Genomic DNA, 22722 nt, shown 5'->3' on the forward strand with positions numbered 1-22722 from the left:
AGATCAGTAATTGGTTGGATACTTCCAGACTAGTATAATAGTAATCTGTAGTGATCTGTGGTAATCTGTGCCCGTTGACAGTCTGTGCCTGCCACCGACTTTGACAGATGATGCTTCATCACCAATTTCGAAATTTTTTGAAAATTTAAAATTGAGCTCATGTCTCAGCTCATGAGCTGATAAATATTTTGTAAAGTATGTACGGAACTGCCACTTCGGTTAACGATTGTTAAGGAATTAAACTTGTTCATCGTCTTTTTATGATAATAACACTTGCTTACTTTCAGGTTAGTTTTAAGAAATATTTACTATGTCCAAGAGAAGCCAACCGATTTGGTCTCCGCCTTCTTCGGGAGCTAAGCAGCCTGTTCTTAAAGTGTACAACAGTCTGACGCGGCAAAAAGAGGAGTTTATATGTTCAAGCGGCAACCGTATCAACTGGTACAGTTGTGGCCCTACTGTGTATGATGCCTCACACATGGGCCATGCGAGGTATATGATTTCCGCTTTTTATAAAGTTTACTAAAGTAGTAACCAAATTATAGCACTACGAGTGTTTGTATTAACTTCCAACGTCTCAAACAACACCATTCTTGGCGAAATTTGGGATTTCTTGCTAGCATATTGGAGTCAGATATATTTATCGTAGGAAAACTAATTCTCATGGGATTATATAAAAACCTTTCAATTCAAGACAGCTGTTGTGGTCATAAATTAGAATTTACTAAATCATGCATGTGACTTTACAGTATAAATTTCTAATTTTTAAAAACTCGGTGGGAACTCTTTGATATTCCTCCATATAAAGTAGCTTATGTGCTTCCCTGGGATGCAAGCTATCTCAATCCCTGAAATTTGATTTCACCGAAATGGGTGAAAAAGATGGGCTGTGAAAAGCTAGCTGAAAGACAGACAGACATGGTTTCACATTTCTATTAGTATGGATAAAATTAGTATTTTGTTCTACGAGTGTTTTCACTTGCACAATATTTTTGAATAATATACTTCAATTCTTTTATTTTAGGTCTTACATTTCATTTGATATTTTGAGACGAGTCATGTCAAATTATTTTGGCTACGATATACTGTATGTAATGAATATAACAGATATTGACGATAAAATCATTAAGAGAGCTCGACAAAACTATTTATATGAGAAATACATAAAAGAGCACAAAGGTCTAACCAATACAATTGATGATGCAACAGCTGTTGTGGATTTCTATGAGGGTGTGGTCAAGGATGCCACAGATCCAGATAAAAAGATTACTTTACAAAAAATGCTGGACAGGTACAATAAAATCATTATTTTTGAATATTTCGTGCATGTTAGACTATTCCCAGACTTTAACCAGGGTATGCTTATTATTTGAAACTTTCACTCTGCTAAGTTATAAGTTACCCGATTGTTTATACTTAGATACAACCTATAATTCATAAAGTACTTAAACTACATAAGGAACTCAAATAAGCACAAGAGACTGTTGCCACAAGGCAAAAAACACACTTCCCACACACACTTCTTATGTATTGCATGTAGGTCACTATCTTTAGCTGATATTGCATTTAGTAAATAATTATATAATTAGTTCATGAGGTAACACTAACTTTTATTGCACTGTTTTGTTAATAGTGTGGCATCAGCAGTAAAAGTTCTCAAAGCAGCTATAGAAGAAAATGATAGTGAAAAAATTAAAATAGCCAAGAATGTAATGTTAAAATCTGCGAAAGATCCTATATCTGAATGGTTAGACAAAAAGTATGGAGACACAATCACAGACAATGAAATTTTCACTGCCTTACCTAGATACTGGGAAAATGAGTTTCATAAAGATATGAAAGCACTTAATGTAAGTTATTTTGTATATTTTTCAGATTTTTAGTGAAAATATTGAACTATACTGATAAGTCTATTTGACACTTTTTTCATGTCCCTGCAACTGGTCTATAGACCGCTCTATTTATAACAACTAAGTTTTTAATAATGCACGTCTGCCGCGCGGGCTAGTTGCAATAGCAAGGACTTTAAAATTTATTGCTTTTAAAATAGAATTCATACTTGCCATTAATGAACACTCATGTAACCACATTCTAAAAATATTTTTCTGTCCTGTCATACAGTAATGATATAGACCTGCTGTTTTAATTTCTTTTAAGAACTAAACTTGAACAGATTTATAAAACTAGATGATGCCCACAACTTCATCCACGTAGATATAGGTTTTCTTAAAAGTCCTGCAGAAACTTTTTGAATTTCTGGGATATATAGTAGGCTATGTGTTAATTCAAGCTATAAGCTATTGCCATTTTGTTATTCCTTGGTTAATGCTATTTCAGGTTTTACCACCAGATGTGCTAACAAGAGTTAGCGAATATATTCCCCAAATCATAACGTTTATACAGAAAATAATAGACAATGGCTTAGCATATGAATCAAATAGCTCCGTATATTTTAATGTCAGCGAGTTTGATAGCAAGGACAACCATCATTACGCTAGACTTGTACCTGAAGCATATGGAGACACTAAATCATTGCAAGAAGGAGAAGGTATTGTACCAAATTATATAATTATTATGTATATAAATCTTACCTTTGGTAACACACTTTTTACTTTGGCGGGGCCTCCTAAAAGTTTATTACTAATTTTAATTATCTATGTCAAAAATCTATTTCTTCTTTTTTCTGTGCAAAGTTGCCAATAGTGGCACATTTGCCTCTAATGTAAAGGTATAGAACCTAAAAAATGGAATCATTGTAGGTGATCTCAGTGATGATACAGCAGAAAAGCGTTCACCAAATGACTTTGCCCTCTGGAAGCGTAGTAAAGCCGGCGAGCCTTCATGGGAGTCGCCGTGGGGCGCCGGCCGTCCCGGCTGGCACATAGAATGCTCCGCCATGGCCTCTGATGTCTGCGGGTCAAACCTAGATATTCACACTGGAGGTGTGGATCTCAAATTCCCTCATCATGATAATGAATTGGCTCAAAGTGAGGTATGTTGTTGTAGCTGATAAGCCTCAATAGAACCTGATAACGGTTAAATACGAAAGATTATAATATCCTTATTATTACGATAGAATCATTACTAAGCAAATCTCTATGTGTTTGCTGATGCCAGGACGGTGATTGTTCAAGCATGTCTTGAGGTTTGTGATAAATCACTATGGTGTTTTAATATAGGTTCTTTATAGGGTTCCATACCTCAAAAGTAAAAAAGGAACTTATAGGATTACTTGGCTGACTGTCTTTCTTGTCTGTCAAGAAAATCTATAGGGAATTTGCTGTTGACTCAAATAAAGGAAAAAATTCGAAAACCGTAAATTTGTGGTTACATCACAAAAAAATTGAAATGTTTCACAAAAAAAAAATTATACTTATTATAGTTCACTAAATCATATAGATTACGTAGTCCATTAATTATTTGCAGTGTGTAATAATATGTCAAAAAATATGTAAAAAGTTTCATTCACTACAACATTCTTTTCTATTGTCTCTATTGTATTTCTCTCTACTTATTGCATGTAACTAATTAGTAATTACTGATTGGTATAATTTTATTACTGGCCTGCAGCCCTTCTAATTAAATAAATTTTAAAAACAACTAACTTATTGTTTATACAGGCACATTTCGACAAGCCAGGCTGGGTGAACTATTTCCTGCACACAGGCCACCTCACCATCGCGGGCTGCAAGATGTCTAAGTCTCTAAAGAACTTCGTCACCATCTCCGACGCGTTGAAGCGCCACACCGCGAGGCAGCTGCGCATCGCCTTCCTGCTGCACGGCTGGAAGGATACTCTGGACTATTCCGATAACACGATGGATATGGCCATACAGACGGAAAAAATGTTTAATGTTGAGTATTTTAATTTGATAACTAATTAGCTCAATCAGGCCTCTTTCAAGGAGACGCGAGGTGTTGCGTGGTGCGTTGTGCGAAGCGTGGCCCATGAAACTGATGTTGATCTAATATTACTTATGATAGCGTTCATGTAGGGTTGTCATGGTCGTTTGGCTTAGTATAATACAGATTGTTTATTCTTTCAAATAAAGTAAAATAAAAGGTAGATTTAAATGTATCGCTATCCGTTTCACAACACTCCCTGCTGAAAATCTTGAAGAGATTTAGATCCGTCAATTTGTTGTACAGGAGTTCTTCTTGACAGTGAAAGACGCGATCCGCAGCGGCTACGACGCCGGCTGCGGCGGCGCGTGGGGCTCGCCGGAGCGGCAGCTGGCGGCCAGGCTCAGCGCGACGAAGGAACAGGTTCACGCTGCCTTGTGTGGTGAGGATCTATAGTGTCCATAGTATTTACTTCTTCACATCGGTTCCTGGGATTCTTTCCGTTATTTTTAATTTAATTTACAATGACTTTTGAGATTTTTTCCAGGTAGTTGAATTTAGCATAAAGTAGTTGGCAACTATTTTGGCATGATTGATCACCATATAGAGACATCGCTGACGTTGTGTGGCAGATAATATCGACACCCGCAGCGCGATAGACGCGCTACGCGAGCTGGTGGGCGCTGGGCACGTGTATCTGCGGCAGACCGCGCCGCGCAGCGCTCCGCTGCTGGTGTCGGCGGCGCGCTACGTCACCGACGTGCTGCACATGTTCGGTGCCGTGGAAGGCCCGCGCGGCCTCATCGGCTTCCCTGTCAGCGACGCCGATGACGTCTCGGTGAGCGAGCTTCGTACGCAGCGGCAGATCACATCGATGCGATAGACGCGCTATACGAGCTGGGGAAACTGTAAATAAACTTATCACTGCACACCTAACGGCAGAGCTGAGGCGTGACATTTGTCTTGATAACTACTCAAACTAAACTTCATAACGACGAGCGGTTAGGTTAGTGCCCAACTCGTCTTATTTTCAGCATACCAATTTCAACAGAATGTCACAATATACAGGGTGGTCAAAAAGTCGTGGATCAAACGCAATAGGAAGATAGAGGAGGTCATTTCCAGCAAAAAACATTTCTACAGCATGGCCATATTTAAATTGCCCTAAAAGTTATGAATATTTTTGGGTTTTTTAACAAAATACCAAATTCTCTTACAATTAGACTAATTTTAAAAAAATGTGATAAAAAACAATAGTAAAAACGATGTTGTGTCATTACTAGATAATGTATCAGCACTACAAACCTTCTATTGAGGCTCTGGCTACCAAATTACAAGAGCAATTAATTTTTTTCCAAAACTTTTAAAGCGTTACCAAAAATTAAGTGTCACTTTAAAAGCGCACTGTGAAATAAATGTACTACGGAAAAATGACCCTGTATTAGAAAAACTTGCTGATTTAATGCCATGCTGTAGAATTTTTTTTGCTGGAAATGACCTCCTCTATCTCCCTATTGCGTTTGATCCACGACTTTTTGACCACCCTGTATAAGCAAGTTAAAGTAGTTCAGTTAAAAAACTGGGCTCCACTCCAGCCTGTCTGTATCCGTTGGATCTAAGTGTACCTTTCTTGAGTATGGCAAACTCACGACCTTTCCTACCATAACATTTTCTTTCATGCAGTTAGAAGAGAAAGTGATGCCATACCTGGAAGCGCTCAGCACGTTCCGCGGACAAGTTCGCGATGCAGCGCGCGCGGCCGCGGCCACAGATGTTCTGGCGCTGTGCGACGTGCTCAGAGACAAGGTGCTGCCTGAACTGGGCGTGAGACTCGAGGATAAACCTGGTAAGTATAAAACTACCTATCTATTTAAGGTGATCTTCTTCTTGGTGATTGGCGGCTGTGCAGGGCTCTTGCACAGACCCTGTATCACGTTGACCGTTGCCGATCTATTGTGATTTAAGGTGATCTGTCTGTCTGTCTGTCTGGTCGTCTGTCCGTCTGTTGTGTCTGTCAAGAAAATCTGTAGGGTACTTCTTGTTGACCTAAAGTCATGAAATTTGGCAGGTAGGTAGGTCTTATAGCACAAGTAAAGGAAAAATCCGAAAACCATGAATTTGTAGTTGCATCATTAAAAAAAATTAAAATGTGTTTCAATTTTCAAAGTAAGATAGCTATACTAAGTGGGGTATCATAATATGAAATTTACCTGTACAAGTGTACAATCTAAAACAGATTTTTATTTATTTTTAATAGTTTTTGATTTATCGTGCAAAATGTTGGCAAAATACCTGAGTATGGAACCCTCGGTGCGGTTTTTGTTACTTCATATAATTGTTCAATTGAAAACAAATAAAACTAATCCATTTTTTGATCCACGATTTTTACCATGGGCACCATGCGAAACAGCAGGAGAGAATTTTAAAATTATTAGCCCAGACTGAAAGAGAGCTAGAACAATTTTAATATCTTCTAGTATAATTTTTTTGCGGTAGTCCATATCACAAACTAGTTTCTACAATTTTATTGGTTGTTAGATCGGACGGTGGTAAAGCTCGTCAGCAAAGAAGAGTTAATGAAAGAGAGAGAAGAAAAGAAAAGACAAGAAGCGGAGAAATTAAGAAAAAAACAAGAATTATTGGAAGCGCAGCGCGCCAAAGAGGAACAGAAGAAAATCCCTCCCACGGAGATGTTCAAGCGAGAAAGTGACAAATACTCGAAGTTTGATGATAAAGTAAGTTTTATTGGATAACTAGATGATGCCCGAGACTTTGTCCGCTTGATTATAGGGGGTTTTTAGGGTTCCTTACTTCAAAAGGAAAAACGGAAGCCTTATGGGATCACTTTGTTGTCTGTCTGTCTGTCCGTCCTTCCGTCCGTCCGTCCGTCAGTCCGTCGTGTCCGTCAAGAAACCTATAGGGTACTTCCCGTTGGCTTAGAATCATGTTTGGTAGGTAGGTAGGTCTTATAGCACAAGTACAAGAATAAATCTGAAAACCACGAATTTGTTGTTACATCAATAAAAAAAATTAAAATGTGTTTCAATTTTCAAAGTAAGATAACTATTCCAAGTTGAGAATCATTTGAAAGGGCTTTACTTGTACATTCTAAAACAGATATTTATTTATTTTTATGTAAAATAATTTTTGATTTATTGTGCAAAATGTTGGAAAAAATACCTGAGTACGGAACCCTCAGTGCGCGAGTCTGACTCGCACTTGGCCTGGTTTTTAGGCGTGAACTGTATAATATTTACAAACACTTTCGTAATATTTCTAGGGTCTACCCACACACGACCACGAAGGCAAAGAGCTCAGTAAGGGATTGGTGAAAAAATTGCAGAAGTTACAACAAGCACAAGAGAAGAAATACAACGAATACTTAGCTTCGACTAATAAATAGCAATTCGTGATAAAGTTGCAGCCATGTTACTATGATCTCTCGCTGTCTATTATATCTAAGAGTAATAAAATTTTTCATTCCGAAATCGTAAACTATTTAAACCTACTTATGTATTTATTAACTTGTTCACCTAACTAAAGGTATCTCTAATTTATTTTCATTTTTCGTTTTGTAATTTTTTACACAGGTTCTATTTACTATAGTACGTATGTTAAACTAATGAGCATTGTTCTTTATATTTAATTTTTAGTTAAGAATAAAATTGACGAAACTTAATATAGACTTTTATTGCTTATAAAAACTTATTATTACTAACTTATTACATGTAAGTACTATTAATAATATAGCGATAAGGCGTTACCATAGTACTGTTCAAATTCTAAAAAATTAACATAATCCCTTAAAATGGCTAGTGCACATTACAGTCCCAATGCGCAATGTAAAAATTAAAAAGCCTTTAAAAAAAATTAAGTGACAAATCCCATTCGGTCCAGACAGCATTGTTTACAACCAATCAATATTTTATATTTAATCTTTATTAGATTACTAACAAATTAACAAATATGGAGGGTTCAACAAATCCGTCCATTATCTCTATTTAAGCAAAACATTAAAAATGAATTACTCAACATATCTGATCACAATAGAGATGCACAACGCTTGAATGAGATAGCTACAAAGGCGGTAGCCGCGTGCGCCGCGACCAAAATACATATAAAAAGGTGAACAGAAGTTTAAAAAAAGGTAAAAAGTGAGGTAAACAATCTGTGTGAGTTTTTTATGACTGGGGAGCGACAATGGTGTATCGGTAGGGTGGCACAAGTACCGCACGCGAGCTCGACTTGCTACTCGCCTCTCGCCAGTCACCATCTGCAACTAGCGCATGCCACTATTTTAAAATAAATATAGGCTGGGTTTCCCAACCCAACCAATTATGATAAAGTCTATTTATGATTTTTCAAGTGAAAACTTTCTTGAGTAGGATTGGGCGATTTTGGAATAGGCAGATAAACTTGTTAATGGCACTAATAGTGCTCGAAGTACTGATAAATGTTAAAACTAAACTAAAGTTAATGGTTTTAATATAGAAATTAGGAAATTTTTAACTTTTGTTCTAGGCAATTTGATCATCCAAAAAACCACTGTTAAAGTTTTCACTTAGGTTCCAACAGGGAGTCCCCACTGATTGCCAATGCTTTTCATTTAAAAAATCTGACATAGGTACAGGTATAAAGTCTTTATCTTCCTGGGATAAAAGTATTATAAATTATTGTCGTCTCCAGGATACGAGCTATCTCTGTGCATGTCAAAGCAATCAAGATCGCTTTAGTCAGTAATTCGCACGGGCAGTTGTGGTGGCTTAAAATTTCGGCCGGCAACGCATCGGCGGTTCCTCTGGTGCTGCAATTTTTTATGGGTGGCGGTAATCACTTGCCGTCTACTTCGACTACTACCGACCCGCCTGCTTGTTTACTCGCTATTTTTTATTTAAAAAATATTACTACATAATTTTGGGTAAGGTCTGACGAAATCACAAACACAATCTTTATGATAAATTATTACACTTTTATTTCATATTTAAATTTATTAACTTTTACATTTGTGTCAAATAAATGTTGTTCCTCTTACGTTAGTATATTTTTGAATGTCGTCGTTTTAAAACCACTCTTACAGGTAACCTCTCCACGTTTATTAGCCACTCCCCTTTTTATCTTATCGTTATCGGCCAATCCAAATTGTACAATGAATAAACTTAGTGACTAATATACAAATCATCAAGCTCGTTTCACAAATCATCTAAGTAATAAAGATGTTTTCATCTTATATATTGATTACAAATATTATCCTTTATTATGCTACAATTCATCAACTAAAAACTATAAGAATTTTATATACAGTACGTTTATCGATCAGATGTTGAACAACTTCAGCCAATCAATGACGCCTTCTAATATGATGTTATGATTTGAGTGGCGCCAACTATGTTTTATAGATAATTAATATGGGCCAAGCTTACAGCTCGGCCATCCTGTTTTAAGCGAGTCTCATCGCTTTTAAAAAAAAATTAAAACTTAAGTAACATGTAAACTTCACAACCAAAATGACAAAGACTTAGTTCAACAAAACAAAAAAAAATTAAGATAGTAATTAATTAAATTAATATTCTTGCTAACTTAACTAGAAGGAATATACAGTTTTATTGATACATTGGTATTGATTATGATTGCAACTTAATTTTAGAGCACTCGCAGCACCCCTTTCCATCCGATATAATTAGAAAATAGCAGATAAACTCAATTCAATTCCAAACTATTTACCCTCGCAACTTTACCTGCCAGTCTACAGTAGCACTCAAATTTAGCCTTTAATCTAAAATTCATTTTTCTGTTCTCTTCCGCTAATATTAAAATAAAAAGATGCAGACACTCTAAATTTATAAATAATTTTTCAAAAATCATAAAGATATCAAAAATTGCGAGACCAGTAGCAACTAAAGGAGGCCTCAATTTAATCAAAGAAGGTAGGTATATGCATAAAGTCCGAAGCATCAATTATAACTCACAAGCCAATATTTTACAGGAACACTCAATAGAGATTTGGGGATGAGCATGTAAAACTAATTACTAAAAACTACTTTAAAGGGTTTCAAGTATCTCAAAATAAATTGTTAAAAGTTCTGTTCCAACTAGACTCTCCTTCCCACTAAAGAATTATATAAGAAAACTGATGAACTATATTATATAAGTCAATTATACAAATTCAAAATATGTCTATTTGTTAGGAAAATACTATTAAAGTCCGTACATACACGCATCACTTTAAAGCTAAATCTCATAAATATGGTACACAAAACGAACATACCTATTATGCTACAATTACATAAAGCTAGGACTAATTATGGTATGTAAACTACCTAGCTCTACTACATAATGTACTTGCCGAAACTCATACTGGAGGAAAAATCTTTTACAAAGTTTAAAGTTTAATCAAACAGTGTCAAACACCATAGATATCTTAGCTAGATGTAGGTATAGTTTGTTAACGAATATAACGTGTTTTGACTTTTTATATTATTGTATAGTCACCATACCTTTAAAGATTATGTTTTCTTCTATATTTATATTTAGAATCGGGAGCGATTCTTAATATGAATATGTGTAAGTGAACTTCTTGTCCTTTTGATAAAATAAACTCTCTAAACTTAAAGTTAATCGCCGCCAGTTCTCGATTTAAATCACAAAACATTTTCATACACTTTCAACGCAATAGTTTTACGCACATATTTTCTTCTTCCCTTCTTATTGGAAAATCGCGGATTCCGAGCCTTGGCGCGTCTCTCTTCTACCGGGATACATATGTGATTGTCCTTATTTCCCTCCAGATCCAAATTTTTAATGACCCTTATCCTAGGGTTCTTTCCCTCCAGATCCAAATTTTTAATGACCCTTATCCTAGGGTCTACCTCCTTCCTCCTATAGGACTTTTTGTCCATAGCCCGTAACCTCGGGGCTTTCCTTCCTTGGGACTTTGTGTCCCTGACCCATACCTAGTTTTGGGTCTTTCTTTTCCTCATTTATTCATTTCCAACATCCTTGGATCCTGCAAACATAAAACACTTTGAGTAGACCGTTCATTTAATTTTGTTTCATAAGCATCCATCATAATACAATCCGACCTAAGAGAAGTAATTTTACTTGGTAACCTAGAAAACCTATTATCATTATTATAATTTAGTTTTCTCCAGTTCCGTACCCCTCGAAGGGTGCCTACGAGACCCTATTTTCTAAACCTCTGCTCTCCGTCCGTCTGTCCGTCTGCACGTGCGTCACGGCCTGAACCGTGAACGGCGTATCGTGAACCGTGATAGTTAGAGAGTTGAAAGGAACGTGATTACGGATGTATGAAAATCCTATGCCTGGTTGCTTCCAATTCAAACTTTTTCTTTTAATGCAGATTACGCTTCCCATATTTCTTACAATTACCTATTGTTTTTTTTTTTTTTTTTTTCCTAGCAAAATCCACATTCTGAAGTACTAATGGACAATGTTAAACAAACGCCAGGGTACAGTAGTTGCGTCACTTGTGCCTCTTAACCATATAATATCTACATGCAAAAAGAATCTTTGATTTATAATTTCACATGATACTTATATATTTTATTTTAGCCATAATATGCACCATATGGCGTACTTTGTCGTTTCGAGTAACATAAGCAGAACTACCAAATTCGACCCTGGGAACGACACAGTCGCGACTCGCCGCCGAATGATACCTATTAGTTTATCATTAATTCCTTTTCATAGAGAAAAGCGATATCAACATAATAGCAGGAAAAAAAATGAAATAAATATTCCGTTCGATACATCTCTATTCTCTACGACATCAAGATCTCTATCACAAGCTGATCGATCATAAAGATTAGAAGAAAGTAGGTACCTTATACATTATTTTATATGTTAACCGTAATGACCCGCATCTGTTCGATTTTCCTTTATTCGTTTCGTAAAAGATTCGTCCTCGTACGTCCATCATCATCATCATCGTCATCTACATCGTCATCATCATAAGGTCACTGTTGAACATAAACCTTCCCTAGTAAGCACCACACGTACTGTCCTCAGCCTTCCTCATTCAACCCCTGGTTCCTATTGATACAAACCACTAAACCCCCCCCCCATCAAATGTGTACCTATCTACATCCATCCATCATACCCAAATGCCGTGCTGGTTGATGTGACGAGCGACAAAGTGTTAACCTCTTCAATACCTCATGGAACTGTAGGAATAGCCATGGAAGACCTCCAAACCGAACGTTGATATTTTGTGTAAGTGGTCCCACGAGTCAAAAAAAAATATTCTTGTCCATAAAGGAACAAGCCACGATATAGATTCTTCTATCGGAACTTAAATATTCCAATCACTGCATGTATTCCAACTAATCAGTTTGCTACTGTATATTTGAAGTTGATAATAAATAAAAATGTTAGCTTAATTAAATTCCTATGATAATTCGATTTTTGGTGCATCAACCAGCTTCACCTATTATGTAAAATTAAATATATATATTTTTTTTAAATTACCGGCTGTACATTTTAAACTAACCTAATCAAAATATACTTTCTTACTAATAACTTAATCTTAAAAATTTTCCAGAGGATCCTTCCGCCTCAAATTAACTCAATGATAAAAATGAACAGGAAACTTTAAATGTTGTAAAATCCAGCCAATGCTTCGTACCTTGCCTTATTAATCCAATAGGTACTTCTTTGGATTTTGTCAAAACAAAATACTTTTACTTGTTGAGTGTATAATAAATAAATAATGTAATAAATCAATTAACTGTTAAAGCTAATAACTTTTACAGAAAGCGAACCTCATGATATCTCTTATGAGTTTTAAGCGTAAAATTACCACGCCGAAAACAAAACATGAGCTGACAGTATTCTTATTTGATATACATAATCCAGTAATACTATATCTATCTACATAATTCGTAAATATGTATGTATAGTTTGTAAGTTACTATTTCACTTTATGCTGTTTCAATGCTTTAAGTTATTATTTTTATCTTTGTCTCATTTTTTTAGTTTAGCCTCATTCTATTTTTAAACTTACTATTTCGCTATAATATTTACAAGTAACCTCATCGAAGACTACACGGTCTTCTGATAACCCAACAAGCATTTATCCAACAGCTATCGCTTTCACCCGAACGGAGGTTCCCTGAAATATACTGAGATAACAATACCTAGTTGACACATGGATGTACAAGAGCGGCAACAAGCTATGACCCCCTCTAGTCATAACTATATCTTTATGATTGTAACATTTCAAACAGTGAAAGTATGTATAAACGATTTCGTCCATAGGACATGCGCTCTAAAGAATGTTAATATAATTATCAGCAACTAAAAGCTTGAAGAAACTAATAGGTACAACTTGTCTTTGAAGTATGAAAATATGCACATTTATCAAGTATACCAGTTCATCAAACATTAAAGTACGCATTTATAAAATGATAACTCACTTATTAATCAAGATAACTACCTGTTTATCAAACCTACCCTACCAAATATAAATAACTACTCACCAAATGTAATACTTTATAACTTAAGTAAAAATATGAAACAAATGTGCATCAACCACATACATACACTCTTCAAATTCATCCATTTATCAAAATGTTATATAATATAACCATTCACCAAATCCATTATATACTTTGTTCATTAAATAGCTTAGTCAAACTTTACTCCACTTGCCACGATTGCAAATTTTCCAAAATAGTCAGCCGCAAACATTGCAGCTCATCTCACTTGATAATGCATCCCTCCCTCAGAAAAACAGGCATTAGGAATGTCTTTCCAAGACGCGCGAGAGACAGCCACCGTGGCTTTTCGCGAGATTTAATCCAAATTGAACTAATGCCTAAATAAATGTTTTAATTAGAGGGCGATTGCTTTTGCAACCTCTAACCGTCCAATCAAACACCGAAAGTATTCAATAATCCGAGACGTAAATAAAAAACCCGTCAGAACACCGTATTTATAAAAACAGAGACAAGAAAAAGATTCCTCCTCGCAATGAGATCGCGTGACATCCAACAAGTGAATTATCGACTTTATTACACAACTTATCCTCAACATGTTTTACATCATTTCCTACAATTGAAATCTTTCTATTTTAAATACCCTAACTACAACTTCATAATCCAACCAAAAATCACACTAGATTTATCCCTCGGTCCCACATCTTTAATGCTTTTTTTTTCTGTTTCGGTAACTAAAACAAAAAAAATATATATATACTCATGTTATAAAACGTTGTCAAAGCTTTCCTGAACGCGCTAAATAAGCAAAAACATAAAATCAGGCGAAATGCCAGACCAGCCGAAAAACCTTCAATGCTTAATCAGCCTAAAAAAAAAATTATGATCACTATTCATATTATCATGAGATACTACCGGCGCTCCTAAGCGAAATTTATAAGGCACCGCATTTCGATTTTATCAAACAGACTGATCAATTTCGAGAGCACAACAAACGTGGTTTCCTGAGAGTTTCGTTAACTAAATGCATATCGAAACTGAACTATCGCGAAGCGAGTCAAGCGAGCGTGAAAATTTTTTTAAATATATTTCTGGGATAATGTCATGCCACAAACGCGAGCGTAGTGCAAAGATATTTGCCTAAAATTTCTTTCGTACAACAAAGAAAATAGTATTTTGGTAGTAGGTACTTATAATCGCGCCCTGCCCTAAGGGCAGTACTGTAGGTATATTACCATTAAAAAAAAACTTACTCTAATTTTAATAGAACATTTGCCAGGAATTTAACCCGCCAAGCGATGTTAATCCAATAAAAACAAAATCATATTGCATTTAAATGCGGCAGTACACAGTTAATTGCGTGAATACAGGTAAACAAAAAAAAAAAAAACCCCGCTGCCCATATACTATACCTACCTGCTACTCGTAGTACTCAAATTATTGTGCCAGTATTAAAAGTAAATTAGCTGTTATCTAGCGTGGTAGACTACGGCCTAAACCCTTCTCATTCTGTGAGGAGACACTTGTTGCTCAGTAGTGGGCCGGCCATGGGTTGTTCATGGTGAGCTGTTATCAGCAAAGTTATGTTTGAAACTCAAACATTACGCGTTTCAAGTGGTAAAAATAGATAAATGAAAACATTTCTCCTCACTTTTGTAAAAAAAAAACACTTATTTATGCACCCCGTATTTTAAAACTATCTGACTACCTACCTACCATAATTTTAAATTTAGTTAAAGAATAACCAGATAAGATAAACCTACTTTTACACCCATTTTAGGATTTATATTTCTCAAAATGCTCAATTTATTAACCCTGGTCACTATTACTTTATTACAACGGATCACCTTCATTTTTATCAATTAACATTTTATATCCCCAATCACTTAGTAACCATTACAAGTAGAGACGGATTATTTCACTGGCAGGCGTAAAACGAAAAGCTATTTCATGTAACTTTTTCTACCTTATCCCAAAGCGGTTTACAAAAAATAATAATTTCACAAAACAACATTCAAGATGCCCAATGAGTGCTGTGTGATAATATCGCGTCACTGTGTGCTAGAAAAAGGAAAACATCTATCTATACAATGAGTGCAGCAAACGATTGAACCTAAATCCAGAACCTACCTTCCGTAAAACAAAACCACTATGTGAAAATAAATCCCTATCGTAACTCTTAACCAAACTAATTCGGCACACGATTACAAGTGTGAAGATTGAAATACCACGTTCCGTGAGATATTCACCTGTGAAATCATTTAATGAGAAATAAAACCCCGGCAGGACATAGTAGATACATCCTGAAAACTATTTAAAAGTAACAATAACGCCCATCATTAAGTAAACCACACTTTTTATATTGTTTAACACTATGTTCACTATCTATTCCATTGTACCCACGATACAGGATAACCTAGTGCGGGTACCACCACACAGACACAGGAAAATTGTACAAGACTGTATTTTGTAAATAAACATTTTTCATTTTTCATTGTAAAATAAGCCTTCTAAATACCTCAATGTTATTTAAACCACAATTTGAAGGTCGATCGCATTTGTATAACCAATATACAAGATGAATTATAAACATGTGGGTAATTCTAGGTATCATAACGTTATATAATTTCCATTCCAACTCGGAGCAAAGCTTTCTAACAAAATGATAACTAAATGTAGAACAAACAAAACGAAAACCCACACAAATAAAAAAAAAATTACCATTAATAGGTATCAATAAAAATAAAATCATGGAAAGATCCTACCCGTTTATCCAGAAATCCTTTGATGCCATGACTAGGTACTTTGATATATTGAGGCCCAAATATTGGCCTTGTGCTCCAAAATGTCTGTGGTCTACTAGACCTCCACTTCTTTCTCGTTCCTCTGTATATTTCCACTTGTTTCTCTGAGTCGTGAGCGTGACAAGAAAATATTATATTTTCTTGATGTCCCTCTTCTGACCTTTTGGGTAAGGTCTGACGAAATCACAAACACAATCTTTATGATAAATTATTACACTTTTATTTCATATTTAAATTTATTAACTTTTACATTTGTGTCAAATAAATGTTGTTCCTCTTACGTTAGTATATTTTTGAATGTCGTCGTTTTAAAACCACTCTTACAGGTAACCTCTCCACGTTTATTAGCCACTCCCCTTTTTATCTTATCGTTATCGGCCAATCCAAATTGTACAATGAATAAACTTAGTGACTAATATACAAATCATCAAGCTCGTTTCACAAATCATCTAAGTAATAAAGATGTTTTCATCTTATATATTGATTACAAATATTATCCTTTATTATGCTACAATTCATCAACTAAAAACTATAAGAATTTTATATACAGTACGTTTATCGATCAGATGTTGAACAACTTCAGCCAATCAATGACGCCTTCTAATATGATGTTATGATTTGAGTGGCGCCAACTATGTTTTATAGATAATTAATATGGGCCAAGCTTACAATAAGTACTTGTGCGCGTTACCTATTGATCTTTATGAATGAAACCTTTTGAATTTTGATGCATCAGAGTCGAACCGCCGCGCCGCGGCCGCCTCGTTTCTACCTTAGCTTATTGGTCTTATCTTCCTACGTAATAAAATTGAATAAGTACATCGTTTCTCGACAAGTTTCAGTGGGTTTGGCTTTGGCTAGTTAGGTACTGCTCTACCAGCTAATAGAATAGGTACCGCCAAGTTACGTAATATTCGTGAAAGTAGTCGAGTAAGTCAAACGACTGCGTCCTGCTACGATATCAAGTAGAAAGTTAGATCACTACTTAGATGTGCCTACATACCTAGAAGTTTAAAAAAACTCACTGGCAGCTTACATAATACTTTACCTAAGTACCAATGCAGTAACTTATTGCCAATGAATAGATAAACTACTACTACTTAATAACAATCGGACTGGGATTTGACCACATTGGACTACCTATCAATGGGAACTGTAGAGCCCTTGGTAGGTAACGGCAGCACCATTGATGTTTTCAAATCAGATGAAATTATTGATGGGCAAGTAAAGTAGGTAGGTACCTACCTACATTTCTATTTAAATTACAATGGGTAGACGTTACTGTATAAAATCAGCCGACCAAAAACAACTCCTGATGCGATTGAAATACCTTTATAGGATTTTGTTATAATAACGGAAATTCCCAAAAAGACCGTTAAAAATAAATTGAAGACGGTAAATAATTTAAATACTTTTTATCACAATCAATTTGATCGCGGTCAGATTTGGCCAACAATGGTATGCGGAAGCTTGCGTGAAGAGGGGCGATATGGCGAAAACGGCGCGTAGCGGTTGACCGCCCGGCGAGATGTCAATCATTTGAATATCTAAATTGTTCCTTTTCCACATTTCGTTCAGATTTTTGCGATAATACAATTTTGTTATACAAGAGCACCGAACTGAATTTACGAAAAATTAAGTTATCGGAACATTTGAAAGAAAATTAATTCATATGCGATCATGTGAACATTTTAGTAGGTATATATGTAACGGTTTCTCCATTGAAATACGAATAAAAAGGAAATCAACTGTCAAGAAATCTTGTATAATATCATGGAGCAGGACTTACAGTAGATAGTGTTATTGAGTTGGTCCTACCTACTGATGAGACATGTGATTAAATTATGCCTTTTTTAAGGATTTTTTTAAGAACTTCATTGACAAAATGACAATACGCAAAAGAGACGTTAGAATAGAGCAAAAGTTAACGGTCCTAGGGGGACGTTATTTTAACGCAATCCTACTTAGATAAATAGGTACCTACTACTTATCTGTTGTCTGATCTAACTAAAGTTTTCACGTAAATTACCTTGCACTTAGATACTAATCTACTAGGTAGCAGGTAGGTAGGTGACCTACCTGCCTTGATTTACGGGTTACCAGCATCAAAAATACGGGTTTTAATTTTTTTTACGGGAAACAGTGTTTTACATAGAAATTTTATTTAACACTTAAGTATATTGTTTGAAGAAACAGCTTTTAATAAATCTTCATTTTGTGAAACAAATGTATTAAAATCGTTGCATGTCAACTTAAAATTACATTTAAATACAAATACAATAAACAAAAAATCTATATTTTTTTGAAAGTGTGTCTATCTATTACCTTTTCACAGCCCATTCTGTTACCTTTTCATGGCCTATCTTCTTAACCAAAATGTGGTACTATTCAGGCAGACATAAGCTGTTATCCCAGAAAGTCAAAGAGTTCCCCTGAAAAACTTATTACTGACTAGTGTTCACGTAGATTTTATCTACAAGGTACGCTCAAGACCATCTGTTTCATCATTTGAGTATCAAAATTTATAATGACACTTTTAATGCTTTTGTTTATGAATTATTGCTGCTAGATGGCTCCCTTAATCTCTTTGTACGCGTTGAAAGCGAAGACGCGGAGCTAAATCAGCAGTTTTCCCGCGGGCCAGGGTTGCAATTAAGGCGTGTTTTTCATCGCTACCCCACACAACCGCGTTTTCTGTAAACCAAACGAATTTAACTCTCATTAATTATTTAAAACTCACAGGTCGTTTCGATATGCTATAATTCTCTGAGTCGCATTAATATTTTTTAATAACTAGCCGCATAAATATAATAGAATTTAGAAAATATATAGTTAGATACTTAGGTAAGTAGGTACCTATAATCTATAACAAATTAATTGTATACACTTTTGCTAACTATGGTAATAGCAGGTAGGTAAGTACATTACTTAACTTGGAGGAAAAATCGTCAAAATTAATTTATGTTGGGAACATCAAAGCCATTAAAATTAAACAGGAAATTATTTCAACGGTGTTGCTGAGTCTATGACAAATACTCCAACGTTCGCTTTGGCTGTCGCTTCCGATGGGATGATGAAATCCGCGAGGCTTTCTTATTTTCAGGCTTTGAAAATTAGGAAATTAAACTGAAGGCAACGTAAGATGAAAGTTGCGGAAGTGCCGCATCTACATAGGTAGGTTATCAGGATGTTAAACGATATGCCTAGGTGCCTTCATCTAATCTATTTTTCCTTAGCTGAATTAAAAGATAAAAAAATCCTCTAGTAGAAAGCTTTTCAGAGAAATGCGTAAGTATCTGTAATATAATTGAATAAAATGAATTGTCTAATTGAATAAAAATATTTTGAATTTTGAATTTATAAGTAAATAAGCACGTTTTTACAGCGCGAGCATTTAATTTGGCTTGTAATTAGGTGGGAACGACTAATTAGGTATATTTTGTACTGAATAAGCTACTCTTGACAAGATATGTGATATTACTGGTAGGTAACTTGATGAACATAATATTGTGATAAAGTTTTGCAACAAACAATACAGCCGTTATAACCTAATAATATTTTTTCCCCGTTTGATAGGTCAGTCAGCCGTGTCTTTTGGAAACGTTTTTCCTAAAGAAGCTTGATAAATCTGAGGAGGATTTAAAAAATAGATTTCAATTTAACAGCGGCGATTTAAATACCAAGCTCAGTAAAATCACGTTTATTATAATTTTGTTTTATTGTTGATTGAGTAAGTCTTACGATGGGACGGGGCGCCCCCGCGGGTGCAGGGTGGAGGGTGGAGATCACTCGCCCGTGCTTTAATTGCTTTTCACTTAGCAACCGCTCATGAACAGAAATACCCGCGAAAATGAAGAAAAAATCATTACATCAACATCTTTTAGAGATTGGCCAGATTTGCGACGCACAGAGACAGCGAACGTCTTATAAGTATAACGCTTTCCTCTTGTTTTTCCAGCGCGCCTCATTTCCGGAAGGGGGTCGCGAGGCGGCGCGGGTGGCGAGGGGCCTAAGTAATTTCGCTTAAGAACTCTAAACGTAATTAGTGTAGGGCGTGCAAAGGGAAGGGCTTGAAAGTTAGAGAGGGTTGCGTCCCGCCACCGCCGCCTCCGCGCGTCCTCTGAATATTTGATCGCGCTCGTCTCGCGATAATATTTGCCGGAGGAGCTTTCCGTAAACACGAGCATGTTTCCCCATCTTCTCATATTTTCCTTCACTCCGCTTTAAACCTGTCGCGCTTTTAATTGGAGTCGGTGTTATATAAGTAAGTAGACTTGTGAGGGTATTAAAAACTCGCGCCACGCTGCCTTTGAATACTTTTAATGTTATTAAGTTTGTCAAAGAACTTTACGGCAGTAGGTACGTCGTCCAGAACTTCAAACAAGATCATATTTTTATATTTGTTCATTGAAAATTGTTTGATAATATTTTTCTTTCCTAAAATATCCTGTAGGTATACCTATTATGTAGGTAAATACCTACTACGGTGTGCGTTGGTATGTAGATATTATGCTTTATTTAAAAATACATATTACATATTTTTAAGTTTTTAGTTCATGAAATGATCTCGTCGAATTAAGTAAGTCACACACAACGTTTTCTCCCTTGAAACGATGCAGGATTTTCTGAAACTCAATCAAAATTGGCTAGCTTTTAGGGTAGGCATAGATACCTTAATACCTTAGTATAATAGTACTTAAAACGACTTAACTAAGTATTATTCAACAAACAAGTGTAAATTAAAAATTTATAACCCCCGACAAGTGAAGGTTACAGTAACTAGAAAAGAGCTGATAACTATCAAACGGCTGAACACTCTCGATCAAGCCACCTTTCAAACAAAAAAACTAAATTAAAATCGGTTCATTATTTTAGGAGCTACGATGCCACAGACAGATACACAGATACACACGTCAAACTTATAACACCCCTCTTTTTGGGTCGGGGTTGATAAAGACTTACGTTAACGTCATATTTTTACATTTTAGAAACCTTTATTCATAACTAGTTAGGTACTTATATAATTAGTAGATAGAGACCTGTAAAAGTGCTCGCCTAAGATTGAAATTCATTTAATGGAGCAACAGCAATAATTTAGAAATTCAAAAGGCCTGTGAAACAAGGGAGGAAATTAGAATTCGTAATTAGAGCAAGGCAAGGCGGCTCCTACATTTGATTAGCAATTATGGTAATTAGACTTAGAGCAGGGTAAGATTTCTCCTACTTAATTTGTTAGTTAAATTATTATCGCTACTGACAGAATACATAATTTCTCGCCGAAATCTAATTGTACCTAATTCTTCGTTCATTTATTATACAAATCTACTTACTAAAAATTGGGATAATAGACCGCTATATTAAAAATCTCTAGGTACCTAGGTCTTACTTAGTAAGCATGCGTAGACAATAGGTAGGTAGTACCTATTTACACTTGAAGTGCCTACCTAGGGCCTTTAAAAACTATAGTTTCTAAAGGTGCTTATAGACTTGCTCAATTTTATCATTTATTGATTTATCAATCGAAAAAAATACGATGTTATAGCCGTTAGTTACACATTTACTCGATTTGTTTGATCAATCATGTTGATCATCAAAAATCGAGCAAATCTGTAGACACCAGGTAGATAGATACCTTTTGTGTTATCCCGCATTTTGAATGTACCTACCCACCTAGAAAAGAAAGAAAAATTATAAATGCGAAAATGTGTGGTCTGTCTTGACCCATCCGTTCAACTGATTTTGACAAAATTTGGTACAGAGATATCTTGCATCCCGGGGAATGATCCTAAAGCCTTTAGTTAGATCATAATCAAGGAGATTTTTAAAAACCTAAATCCACTTGGACGAAGTGGCGGGCATCGTCTACCTAAAGTACTTGGTATAGGTACAAAGCTTGCACACTAGAGACGGGCAATTTATTATACCTACTATTTTTTATCGCGGAAAATCAAAGATTTTTAAATACTCCACACGGATGAATTCGTGGGCATAACTTAGTATGTAAATAATTTTAATAGTAATTTTTTAATTCCATGGTTTCATTAGTATCTTTCATAATATCAACCTGAATTTGTTTTATTTGACTAAGTATTTTAAATCTTACGAACTTTATTCTCACATGTACCTACCTGGAAATATTTTACTGGCGTAATGTGTTCAATCAGCTCATGTGGCTGAGCAAGTCGCAACTGAGTCCGAAATCCTGCAGCTTTGTGTAATGTTCATGCCATTCGTACAGTTAGCGGTGCAATTTAATTATCGGAGCTCCCGCGTTTTACCCTTTTGTATCTTAACCCTCGGATGAAAAAATACTCACCCATAAAGTAGAGGACGGGTAAAGAAAAAAAGGAGCGTATGCAAATTCAGGATAAAATATAGCCCGTAAATGCCACCGTTTCTAAAAGAATATTAGAGACGTTTTTCAGTGGGTGGATGGGGGATACTTTATACTTTGTCTCCTCGCTAAGTACTGGCAGTGCCTGTGCGGGTGTCCGCGCCACGGAATCCGCCTTAATTTGCGATTGTTGTTCAGTAATAAATCAGTTTGTAAGCTCCGGTTCTGGAGATCTGCTATTAGCTAGTAAGTATCCAGTTGAATTCCTCCGTTCCTACTGCTGAGCAGG

General features: G+C 35.6%; 1 protein-coding gene across 1 annotated transcript; it reads left to right on the forward strand.

Annotated features, from left to right (window-relative positions):
• The first annotated feature begins 57 nt into the window (after window positions 1–57).
• On the forward strand, window positions 58–7522 carry LOC123866135 (cysteine--tRNA ligase, cytoplasmic). The gene is made up of 12 exons (XM_045907493.1): window positions 58–195; window positions 288–492; window positions 1025–1291; window positions 1634–1850; window positions 2338–2548; window positions 2760–2992; window positions 3621–3854; window positions 4150–4285; window positions 4476–4681; window positions 5527–5689; window positions 6382–6578; window positions 7124–7522. Exons 2-12 carry the CDS (start codon window positions 311–313, stop codon window positions 7244–7246), a joined length of 2169 nt encoding a protein of 722 aa, XP_045763449.1. The 5' UTR covers window positions 58–195; window positions 288–310; the 3' UTR covers window positions 7247–7522.
• The last annotated feature ends 15200 nt before the right edge of the window (window positions 7523–22722 follow it).

The sequence above is a fragment of the Maniola jurtina genome, chromosome 6 (genome assembly GCF_905333055.1).
Source record: "Maniola jurtina chromosome 6, ilManJurt1.1, whole genome shotgun sequence".
Classification (NCBI taxonomy): domain Eukaryota; kingdom Metazoa; phylum Arthropoda; class Insecta; order Lepidoptera; family Nymphalidae; genus Maniola; species Maniola jurtina.